Below are 13,178 nucleotides of genomic sequence, written 5' to 3'. Positions count from 1 at the left end.
GTAATAGAGTTGTTACAAGTTAGTGAGGGATTAAGAGGTTAATTTCTAGGTTACAATAGGCTGTAATATGAAGTTTTCTAAGTAGTGAAGTTGAAATCTTACAAGGGTAGGTCGTGATTTTTAATCCCGTAAGCTGGGAGTTTTCCACGTAAAACTCTATTGTGTCATTTACTTACTGCAGTGTGCGTGTGTTCTGTGGGAACCTATAGAGAACCTGTTCTCTATATAGTTTGGTGGACCCTTAGTTTTTATCAATTGGTATTAGAGCAGGCTCTTTCTATCAGGCTAACACCTATAACAGATCCTCGTGGCTGCTCCACTAAACTTTGAATAAGGTCAATCTACCTACAGACCACCTAGATTCAACGGCCAATAATATGGATGGTGGAAGACAAGGATGCATGATTTCATTGTGGCTGAAGATTCAGAACTCAGGGATGTTGTCTACGAGCCAGCAGTGACAGTTCCTAATATAAGAAAGGAGTTCAACGATGCTAACCTAAAGGCTATTAAGAAAAACTTTCGAGCAAAAAAAATTCTCGTATGTGGTATTGGACCAGATGAATACATCAGGATCATAGCTTGTCAATCCGCTAAGGAGATTTGGGAAGCTCTCCAAATAGCACACGAATGGACAACTCAAGTCAAGAAGTCGAACATTGACATGTTAACAACTGAGTATGAGCTCTTTAGAATGAAGGTCGACGAGTTCATTTAGGAAATGCGCACTTGCTTCACCTCTATCATCAATGAGCTTCACTCTCTTGGAGAAATCATTCCCACGAACAAACTTGTCAGGAAAATACTTAGTTTATTACCTGGTCCTAGGAAAGCAAGGTAAACACCATCATAGAGGCAAATGATTTGCAGAAATTGACCATTGATGAACTCATTGGAAATCTGAAAACTTATGAAATGAATAAGAAGAAGAAGAAGAAGAAGAAGAAGGACACTGAGAGAAGAGAGCCCAAAAGGGAGAAAAACCTGGTTCTCAAGACAGACAACAATGACTCAAGTGGTAAGGTTGTTGATATGGCCTATCGGAGAAAGAGATTTCAGAAAATGGTTCGCATAAATGGAGGTATTCCAAAGAGGGGCAGTTCAAGCAAGCCATGAGGGTATGACCTATGTCCTAAATGCGAGAAGACAGGATACTTCATCAAGGACTACCCTCTCCATAAACAAGACCAGTACAAGCATAACACAAACAAAGGAGGTAAAAGGAACCAGGTTCCTGACAAAATATTCAAGAGAAAAGATGCCACCGACAATGTTGTGAAACAAGCTCTTGCTGAATGGGGAGACTCCTCCAATGAATCTGGAGATGATGATGATCAAGGTGATAGCTCTATGATGGCAGTAAAAGTGAAGCAGCTGAATATGATTCCATCTTTGCTCTGATGGCAAAATCAAATGAGGATGAGGAAGATGACGATGATGATGGGGTAAAATTTTAGGATGTTCAAAGAAATTTGAAGTCCTATTCTTGAAAGAAGCTTATACTATTGATGCATATCACAGTCTCATTAACGATAAACATGAGCTAACTGTGGAACTATGAGAAATAAAACACAAGAGAGATGATCTAGTGGTGGTTGTGGTCGATCTAAAAAAGACCACTAAGAGTTTAAAAAGGGAAAAAGTGTCACGATCCAAACCGATGGGCTGCGACAGGAAGCCAGTGCCTTACCTAGCCGAATACCAATGTAACGTATCTTTCTTATCATGCCATCATGGGTAAATGAGCTAGAAGTGTCATCATGAGATAACCATAGTAAAACATAAGGGAATACTAGACATAGGATGACCCAATATGATATAGAAACTTATACATGTGACATATGGGACTATAAGGCCGACATGAACATTTGTACACTCAAAACATAGGCCAAAAAGGCCATACAAGTATCCATACATATGACATCTGTCTACAAGACTGTAAGAGTACATAAACATCATAAAGGCTGGGACAAGGCCCTGATATACTAATCAATACATGTCCAAAATCATACTGACCAAATAGGCAACTTCGGAGCAAATGGAGTGTACCAACACCTTCCATTGAGCTTATAGCCTACTAGGAGGACTGTTAACCTATCTTTCAGGACTTGCTGGCATGAAACGTAGCATCCACGGGTAAAAGGGACGTCAACACAAGTAAAGTACCAAGTATGTAAAGAATGAAAAGTAGTATATAAAATACATGAAAGAAATATGGAGTAATGTACTCAACCTGTAAGTATGAATAGCTCTGTGAATCATAAAATGTTTATAATGTCATGTATGTGCATGTAAAAGTCATATCATGCATAGCTATACATACATAACATCATCAAGCCTTTGAGGGAATTTTATCATATCATCTCGACCTGTGTGGCCATAATCATCAACTTATACCAACTGATCAGGTGGTGGTGTGTATATAACGCCACAACCTTTCTCCATACCCCATTTACGTATACTATACACGTATATACCACCATCTGGTCATGGGTCAATATACATGTATAAATGAATGCAATGCATAATGAAGTAAGTCAATAAGATCTCTCGGAATGTCATGAGACCCATGAACAGATGATATGATTGTAGGACATATGGGGAATCAAGAACATCGGCAATCCTAGTACTTCTAAGAATACAATCATTTGTGAAACTTGCGTTCTTCATCATTTCTTTGTATCAAATGGATAATGCCAAAATGAAAGAAGGGATAGCCTTAACATACTTGTATGATTTCTTCTTATTACTCAACCAAGCTCAATACAACTTCTTGCATCTACAACAAGTAAAATGATATTGCCATTAACATATAATGTCGTACTAACGTATTTGGCTAGTCGTATGACTTAAGGAAAATCGGGCAGTAACTCCCCTATTTTAATAAATCCCAAAGACCACTAAGGTCATAAATATCCCAATAACAACAAATATAACCAACAATAGAAATAACAATAATATAATCCAATATGAGTTTCTCTGATTATCTTAACTATCATATTGAGCGGCAAGCTCATTTTTACTCATAAAAAGATATAAATTGAATCCAACTCTTATTCCATAAATTAATTTACAACCATCAGAACATCATACTTATATGTACTATATTATTTCTAGTTCAAAACATCCACAAAATGCCTTCCAAAACAGCCCAACACGTCTAACACCTTAATTTTTATCGTCAATCACTTGTTTTTCATCTTTTTGTCTTCAGTAACTTAATTAACAACTAGAAAAGATTAACAACAGCAGCCAAAACATTATCAAATTATTTATCACAATTTCTATCCACCACAAACCATATGTTGAGCCATAAAATAGTTCAACAAAAAAGACAATCATATCCTATGTTCTTTCAAGTGCTATCTTATGGTTTTTAACTCAAACAACGCAACCAGCACAAGATTAACCTTAGGAACAATCAATAAGATGTTATACATATCTTGGACAGTAGCAACAACTCGATATCCTATATCAAATTAGCTCATAATAGCCCTCAATCATACCACAACTTCATAGAAGCATTCTCTTGTAGTCTTTAATGATCTCCCTTGAGTTTGGTTCTTGGGATCTTGGGATATGTTAGGGAGGGTTTTAGAGAGATTTTGGAGGAAATTTGGGTTAGAAATGACCTAAAATGACTCTAGAACATCTTTTAAAAGACATAAGGTCGATGGTCGTCTCAAGTGGTCCCAACCGAGCTACTTGCGCAGTTTCGCAAAAATGCGGATATCTCTCTACTCCGATGTCGTATCAACAAATGGTTTAATGCATTCAAAACTAGGCTCGTAGATCTTCAATTTGATATGTATATAATCTATTAATTCGAACACTTGGGAGAAAAGAGCATCTACAAATGACCTAATTTTGAGCACATTTATGAATGTAACTTGTGATGAACTTTGCCAACTTTTGTTCCACAACTTGCTTGACTTTAAAATATAGAACACGACTATAATATGACTAAAGTAACTCATAACATAACATCCCTATAAATTTAAGTACCCTAGTGTCACCCCAAAAGTACATGTTATAACATTCCAACTTGTCGACTTTTGACGAAACTTATTTTCTTCAATTTGTTTAGATTCTAATCCTTTCAACCCTCTTGGTACTTTTTATCCATGATCTTAAAGATTTGTAACCTCCAAGATAACATTATTAACTTACTTTATGTATGTTCAATGAATCTCATTTCTAAGCTTATATCAATTGACTTACGACGTACTCTCACATGCAAAAATATGGGGTGTAACAAAAAGATATCTTGATTGAGAGAGTTACAAACATAGAGAATGAGAGAGATGACCTATTGATAGTAGTTGTAGACCTAAAGGAAATAATTAAGAAACTAAGAAGGGAAAATAGGCATATGAACACCCAAAAGGTAAAGGAAGTTGCAAGTGAGGCACATCTTAGGCTTGAAAATGAGCTAAAATCAATGAAATCTAGTATGTGTGCTGAACTTGAGAGAAATAGACAACTTCAGGAAGATCTAGGAAGAGTGAAGAATGACATAGAAAAATCTCTTAAGTGGACTTGGCCCTATGATGCAATCACTGCTATGTATAAGAACAATGGGGGGAACAGGTAAGGAATCGGGTTCCAAAAAGAAAAAAACCCTATGACCCGCATAGCAAGTATGTTATTGTACCTAATAACTGGCTCTGCACTCATGGTGTTAACACTGCATATTTCAAAGGAACATGTAAATCTAGATTCCAGTCCAAGCAGAAAAATAAAGTTTTTGCTGAAAAAAGTAACTATTGCTAAAAAACCTAGTCCCTCATATAACAAACGTGTGATGCCTGCTTGGACAAAAAAAACATTGATTTACCCTTTTACCTTATTACAAGGGACCCAAACTTGTTTGGGTTCCTAAGTCTAATCCCCGATTCTCTTGTGTAGGGAGTAGTGAAAGGAAGCAGCCAAAGATGGTATATGGATAGTGGTTGCTCGAAGCATATGACTGGAAGAACTAATGACTTCCTTTCACTCAAAGCCCGGCAAGGAGGGAGTGTGTTCTTTGGCAATGACAAAAAGGGATACATTCTGGGAGTAGGAAGAATTAGGAAGTCTCTCACTCACTCAATTGAGAATGCGTATTACGTGAATGGCTTGAAGTATAGCTTGCTGAGTGTTTCTCAGATCTGCGACAAAGGCAACAAGGTGGACATTGTGTAAAAAATTTGCACAGTCACAAACCTTGTGACTGGTAAGGTGATCCTGATGGCAAAAAGATATAAAAATATCTATGTCGATGATTTTGAGTCCCTACATAATGGGAATGTCACATGTCTGAGCACTGTGGATGATGATGCTGAATTGTGGCATAGAAGGTTGGGCTATGCAAGTTTTACATTGCTAAACAAGTTGGTCAAGAAGGACCTGGTTCGTGGACTGCCTAAGTCAAGCTTCAAAGATCACAAGGTGTGTAATGCATGTGCAAATAGGAAGCAGATCAGGTCCTCCTTCAAACCCAAAAAGGAAGTACGCACCTCAAGGTCACTTGATCTTCTCCATATAGATCTATGTGGACCTATGAGAGTGCAAAGTAAAGGAGGAAAGAAGTACATTTTCGTCATTGTGGATGACAACTCCAGATTCACATGGACCTTGTTCCTCATAACCAAATATGAGAATTTTTCAGTGTTTGCTGCTTTTGTGAAGAAGATTCAAGTAAAGATGATCCATAATGTGGTGAGTATAAGATTTGATCATGGCACAAAATTCGACAATGCAAAGTTCGACGAGTTTTGTGCTCATAATGGTATAAGTCACAATTTTTTAGTCCAAGAACACCTCAATAAAAGGACGTTGTGGAGAGGAAAAATAGGACTCTTGCAGATATGTGTAAGACAATGCTAATTGATAGTAGTGTTCCAAAAGGTTTCTAGGCAGAGGCAGTCAACACTACATGCTACTTAATGAGCAGGTGTATGATCATGTCCCTCCTAAATAAAAACCCTATATGAACTGCTGAATGGGATAAAACCTAAGCTAACACACTTGAGGACATTTGGTTGCAAATGCTTTGTCCTCAATAATAGTAATGAAGCTCTGGTAAAATTTGATGCCAAGAGTGATGAAGGAATATTTCTTGGATATTCATCACAAAGTAAAGCCTACAAGGTGTACAACAAAAGAACTCAATGTGTTGAGAAAAACATACATGTGATCTTTGACAAAGCACAACACCCTCTTGGAAGAGCTGCACACGATAAGGATGATCAAGATGTAGAGCTATCAAATGTCTCTGGTGAAGTCATTGATATGGCAAATGGAAAGGCCAATATGATGAGTCAAGTCAAGGAATCAAATAACAATGGCATAACTGAATCTCCAACTAACTTAGAGGAACCTAGTCCCCCAATCATGACACCTAAAGCAGAAAACAAAGTTGTAGATGATGTACATGGAACTCCAACAGCTGAGGTGAGAAACATGACACACGAATCATATCTAGAAGAACCTGGATCCTCTCATAATGAGATTCAGGTGTCCAATTGGAAGCACAAAAGCTCACACCCTTTTCAAAATGTGATCACCACTCTTGACTAAGGAATTCAAACTAGATCAAAGTCAAGAAATTCACCTACCTTCTCAGCATTTCTCTCTCAAATTGAGCTCAAAAATATCAAGGAAGCATTGAAAGATGATAATTGGATTACGGCTATGCAGGATGAACTCCATCAATTTGGGAGGAACAGTGTATGACACCTAGTTCCTCGACCTGCTGACAAAACTGTCATAGGAGCCAGGTGGGTATTTAGAAACAAACTTGATGAGTTTTGAAACACCACAAGAAATAAGGCAAGGCTAGTAGTTCAAGGGTACAATCAAGAAGAAGGAACTAACTATGATGAAACTTTTGCTCCAGTTGCTCAAATGGATGCAGTCAGAATCCTCATTGCCTTTGGATCTCATATGGAAATTGTTTCAAATGGATGTGAAAAGTGCATTTATGAATGGCTTTCTAAACAACAAATTTTCATCAACCAACTACTTAGTTTCGAGTGTCATGAGCATCCTAAGCATGTGTTTAAACTTGATAAGTCATTATATGGACTAAAGCAGGCTCCTCGTGCATGGTATGAATGGCTATCCAAGTTTCTTCTAGAAAATGGCTTTACAAAAGGAAAAATTGACAACGCCCTATTTTTGAAGAAACAAGAGAGGAACCTGCTTATAGTGCAAGTCTATGTTAATGAAATTATCCTCAGAGAAACAAATGATTCTTTGTGTTATAAATTTACAAAACTCATGGGAAGTGAGTTTGAAATGAGCATAATGGGGGAATTGAATTTCTTCTTAGGTCTACAAGTCAAGCAAACTTCTAAGTCCACAATGATAAGTCTGCAGATGTACATCTAAGAGCTTCTTAAGAGATTTGAGATGGAGAGTTCAAAAATCATTGATACACCCATTGCCACTGCCACTCACCTAGATATGGATAAACCTGGTTTTCTTGTAAACGAGACCATGTATAAAGGCATTATTGGTCACTCCTGTATCATACAGCAAGCATACCATATATCATTTTCAGTGTGGGACTCTTTGCCAGGTTTTAATCTAATCCAAAGGAGTCTCATCTAAAGGATGATAAGAGAGTTCTGAGGTATCTCAAAGGAACGCAAGACCTGGTTCTCTACTATCCCTCAGGAGATAACTTTGACTTAAAAGGGTATGCTGGTGCTGACTATTCCGGTTATCTAATGAATAGGAAAAACACTTCTGGCATGGCACATTTTTTGGGCTCGTGTCTCATTTCATGGGGCACAAAAAAATAAAACTCAGTGGTACTTTCAACTGCTGAAGCTGGGTATGTGGTAGCTGCCTCTTCAACTGTTGTGGATCAAACAGCAGCTAGAAGATTTTGGTGTATTTTCTAATTGTGTGTCCTTACTATGTGACAACACTAGTGCTCAAAACATGTCAAAAAATCTAGTTCAACACAAAGAGAACAAAGAATATTAATGTGCGACATCACTTCCTTAGAGACAATGTTGAAAAAAGGCTCATCTGCATGAAGTTTTCCAGCATAGAAGATCAAATTGTAGGTATCTTCACCAAAGCACTAAGCAGAGAGCACTTTGAAAAGAATCGTTTGGCACTAGGGTTGATTAAATCAAGCTAAGGACATGGTCCCTTGATGATTGGCTATGAAAGAAATGTACAGGTAAAATAGCTAAAAGTGTTTTCTGGCAAAGTCTAACTCATCTCTATACTGTTGTAGGTAGACACGCATGACGATTATAAAGCAAACAAGTAGCTAATGCTACTGCACTTTGGTCAAAGGATGAGGCTCACATTTGCAAAATCTGTCAGAGAACCTGGTTCCCTTCTTACAGGTTAGTAGTTCCTCTATGCTCTCATGCATAACTTTTAAATGGCTAAAACAGTGCCACATCATTAAATTGTCAGTTTTTATCTTTCCCGATTTTTGAACCCAAGCGTCTCACCCGTTATGGAATAACCCGTCTACCCAAATTTCATACCCGTCTTAACCGGTACCTCACCCTTTTTAAATAAATTCGAAAGCAGTCACTCTCACAACTGGTCACATCACAAATCCAAAATTCCCCTTTTCTCTTCAACAACCGAATACTCTCCTCTTCCATAAATTCTCACTTCACTCCACCATGTTTTATCATCTTGAAGACAAAATTATTCCAAGCATCGTCCCCACTGCGTCTTCACCTATTGAAGCACCAGTGATAGAGTCTATGACCCCTACTTCATCTAGTCCAAATGCTAGATTAGAGTCACAACCACCCACTGCCTCGTCTCTAACCTAATCAAGTACTGTTTCTCATCGTAGTTGCAAAATTTAAACTCCCAAGAAGTTTGTGGCTACAACCTCTCTTTCTGCCTCACATGAAAAAATGGTCGAAGAAGATACAGTGGAGGACGAATAAAATAAGGAAATTTCTAGTCTACTAGTGGAAGAAAATTCTGAGATATAACAAGGTATGGGTCATAACAGTGATCAATCGACAATGACTACCCTAGGCCTTGATTTGAATGTTGCTGATTCTATAGGTAATGTTCTTCCTATGTCTTCTGAGTTTACTTTGGAGTTGCAAGAACAAGAGGCTATAGAGAATATGTTGTCAATAGCTACTAAGGGAAGTCTGGTTGGAGGTTATGAGGGTGTGTCTGAAACCAATGGGTCTCAGGGGGGAAAATTGTATACGGTAAACTCGGAGGGTCCAATTTCCCATCGATATAATGTCCGGAAGGCTCGAAATCACGGTCAGGTTCATCGCTCGAGGGCCATCGATGCTTGACCTTGGGGCGATATAAGATCGACGGTCACGGACAGAGAGTGGGAAGATCCCTAGGCGTGAAGCCAAAGCCAGCAAAGTCTGCTAAGCTAGTTTGAGCCCATATCATAGGAATTAACTAGTTGTCCTATCCCCATATCTTTGTAATAAATACACTTGTACTATGACAGGATTCCTCCTCTTATATAAAAGGGATCCTTGTCATTTTGTAAACATTTGTTTCTCCATACAAAATACACTAGAACATTCTCTATGCTCTCTAACACTTTCTCTTGGTCTCGTTATCTAATTTATTGCTTGTATTTATTGTGTTCTACTAAAAGTTCATCATTCATCGCTTATTAGGACATAAAGAGTCGTATTTGATTTATTTATAACTATTAGTGTCACCATCTATCGCCTTCGATAGCTCCCAGTCGAGCTTCAGATTCGACCCTGAGGCCCTCGAATAGGCAAGCTCGAAGCCCCAAGTGACAGCAATTCGGTTTGATTACCACCTCGCTCTTAAGTCCTTACTTCGTTTCTTAATCTTTCACATAGCATCAACTGTCTAACAACTAGAATAAAAATAGATCACATATTATTAGAACCACTAAATCAAATTTAATTGTTATTACAAATTTCATGGTAAACAGTTTGGGACCCACCGTGAGGCTAAAAATAATAGTGATTATTTTCTTGCTGGTTTAGCTACACAACACAAGTTATCTTTCACGCCTTTTATTGCCCAAGATCTTTGATTTCAGGTCAAAATGTCCGACTCAGTGAACAACAATCTACAGAACCATGGGGGGAAATGGTGTAGATGTTTCAGGTGCTAGTGTACAGCCACGAAACCTAGAGAACGCATCGGAACTGATTCTTGTGGACGCTGTGTCACATGATGCTCAACACGTCGATGTAAACTCCCACACTAACAGGAGCGTGCACCAAGGAGACTGACAAGAAGCTGAAGAAACCCCGACTAGGGAAGAGCAGGAGGTTAGTCTTCACGTTATTTTTGAAATATTGCAGGCACAATAGCTAGCGATTACCCAACTGCAAAGTCACTAGAGAACCCCCAGCACGGTTGAGCTGGGGACGGCTCCCCCGGCCGAGCAGGTACCGGAGAGGTCAAGCAATAACGGGTCGGTAGCTGACCCCGCCATTGTAAAAATGCTCGAGGACCTCACGAAAAGGATCGAATCGGGAGAGAATAATATACAAGCCAATGACAAAAAGGTCGAGACCTACAACTGCAAGGTTGACTAAATTCTAGGCACACCCCCATCATGAAAGGTGTGGATTCGAAGATGTTCATACAAAGGTCATTCCCAGAGGAAGCAGCTCCAAAACCCATTCCAAATAAGTTCAGAATGCTAGACCTCCCAAAATACAACGGGACCTCAAACCCCAATAAGTACGTTACTTCTTACACTTGTGCAGTGAAGGGCAATGACATAAAGGACGACGAGATCGAGTCCGTCTTACTAAAGATTTTCAGGGAAACACTCTCGAAGGGGGCCATAATGTGGTATCACAACCTAGCTCCTAACTCCATAGACTCATTTGCCATGCGCGCAAATTCTTTCATAAAGGCACATGTCGGAGCCATCAAAGTAGCAACAAGGAAATCTGACGTCTTCAAGATCAAGCAGGGGGAGAACGAAATGTTGCGAGATTTTGTATCTTGCTTTCAAATGGAATGGATAGAACTACCACAAGTCTCCGACGACTGGACAGTACATTCCTTCACTTAAGGTCTGAATGAGCTAAGCTCGGTGGTTTTGAAACAACTGAAATAGAACCTGGTCTAATATCCCGTCGTAACTTGGTCGGACATTCACAATCGATATCAATCCAAAATCAGGGCCGAGGACGACCAACTGGGAGCCCCCTCAGGCTCAGTATACCAAGAAGGATTTTGGTGAAGGATCCAACGCCAAACAAGGAAAGGTACCAGCCATACATCGACGATAGGAGAACCGCCCCAAAGCACAACATACCCCGCAACGATCGAAGGATGGACCAAGGCTAGAATCCTTGAGGACTCATCAACAGAGCTGGCTTCATTAGGTACACAGGGACGATGAAGGCACCTTGCTTGTTAGAATACAACTTCAATGTCGATGTATCAGAAATCGTGTTCGACATTAGTAAAATTAGAGATACCAGATGGCCAAGGACGGTACAATCAGATCCTTCACAAAGGAAGCATAACTTAGTGTGTGAATTTCACAACACACATGGTCACAAAACCAAAGATTGTCGACAACTCCGGGAAGAGGTAGCCCGACTACTCGACAAAGGTCACCTCTGAGAATTCCTCAGAGATCGAGCCAAAAATTAGTCTCAGGAAAGAGAGGTGACCAAAAAGAACAAAGCAAATATGCCGCAACATGTCACCCATATGATCTTTTTAAGCTGTCGGTGCCTTGCAGGAACCCACGGTTAGGAGAACGAAAACATCCCTCACCAGGAAGAGACAAACTCGAGGCTCTATCTCAGCCCCGTAATGACGCACTGGTAACTTCCTTTCTTGTGGATACATTTCAAATTAAACTTATGCTTGTGGGTCCTGGTATCTCGGCCAATATTATCAGGTCAAAAGCAACAAAGCAACTTGGACTGCTCGAACAAACTATGTCTGCCCCTCAAACCCTCAACGAATTCAACACGGCATTCACAATGTATATTCTCGGCTGTTTCTGAATGAACAAATAAAGTGTTGTGTCGCGCCCTTCGAGCTGATAGCTCAAGGCCTATCGAGGTTCAAAGCGTCATCGTCACTAAGGTACAACCATATCCCTTTTTAAAGATACATCTTGTACCCACCTTTATGCAGGGGCCCGATTGAGACAACAGAAGCGATGACCCAGCTCGAAAACCTTAAGGTTTTAAAGCATTCGTTGCACTCTTTTCCTTAGACCAAGTTTTTATTCCGAAAAGGGTTTTACCTGCAAGATTTTTAATGAGACAACATCTACATTCTATCTAAGGAAGGTCCAACAAGTATTCAATGCTTTTTTTGCAATCAACCTCAAATACTGGGGGCATCCCCCCGAAAGGTCACCTACTCGAAGAAGCCAAGATACGCCAAACAACGGCTCAATAGGAAAGTTATGTACCGGGCTAAACGGTTGAACAAACCATGTCCGCATAGAACAATTGAGCCCGCAACAGCAAAAATATGTATACTTCTACCAATTAATCAAAGAATACTTCCCAAAAGCATTTTGCATTTCAAGATAGCCCGACAGTTTTACAAAAAATGGCCCAAAGCTGAAAGGCACCCCGAACACTCGGGGACTGGCATCAACAACTCGCAACAATGCGACCCCCGGGTCGGAGCTTCGAGCTCATAAGCCCTCAATAAGGCAACAACAAGATCACGAAACGGCCCCAAAGCCAAAAGACGACTAGAACACTCGGGGACTGGCATCAAAAACTCAATACCATATGACCTCCGGGTCGGAAATTCCAAAATCGTAAGCCCTCAATGAGGCAATACCAATGTTACAAGTAATGGCTCCCGAGTCTAGAAACCCTCGATGACTCGGGGACTACCGTCAAGCCCCACCTCCATCGAATTATCAAAATTTGAGGTCGTAAGGCCACATACGGGCAACCTCGGTATCGTAAGACCTACATAAGGCAACAACAATATCTGTAAAACCTCAAGCAAGGCATGCACAACATTTTTACCAAGTATCTAAAACTGTAAGACCTCAAAGGCATGTAAAACTTATAATACCTTACTAAAGTCATAAACCCAATCTTAAAGTCTCGGCTATATATCGAACTTGTAATACCCCTAAAAAGCCATACCCTTGATATAGATGCCGAAACTACTTCACTCGGGACTTAAAAGCTCTATCCAAACACAATTGATTCCAGTCACAAGGCTGTACC

The 13,178-nt window shown here is 39.6% G+C and overlaps 1 protein-coding gene across 1 annotated transcript; it reads left to right on the top strand.

The window, feature by feature from the left end:
- The first annotated feature begins 4,372 nt into the window (after positions 1 to 4,372).
- On the top strand, positions 4,373 to 5,184 carry LOC138872515 (uncharacterized). The gene is made up of 3 exons (XM_070150681.1): positions 4,373 to 4,590; positions 4,719 to 4,743; positions 4,909 to 5,184. The coding sequence occupies exons 1-3, from the start codon at positions 4,373 to 4,375 to the stop codon at positions 5,182 to 5,184; spliced, it is 519 nt and encodes a 172-aa protein (XP_070006782.1).
- The last annotated feature ends 7,994 nt before the right edge of the window (positions 5,185 to 13,178 follow it).

Source organism: Nicotiana sylvestris, chromosome 7, assembly GCF_000393655.2.
Source record: "Nicotiana sylvestris chromosome 7, ASM39365v2, whole genome shotgun sequence".
Classification (NCBI taxonomy): Eukaryota; Viridiplantae; Streptophyta; class Magnoliopsida; order Solanales; family Solanaceae; genus Nicotiana; species Nicotiana sylvestris.
This window is presented reverse-complemented; position numbering and strand designations above follow the sequence as displayed.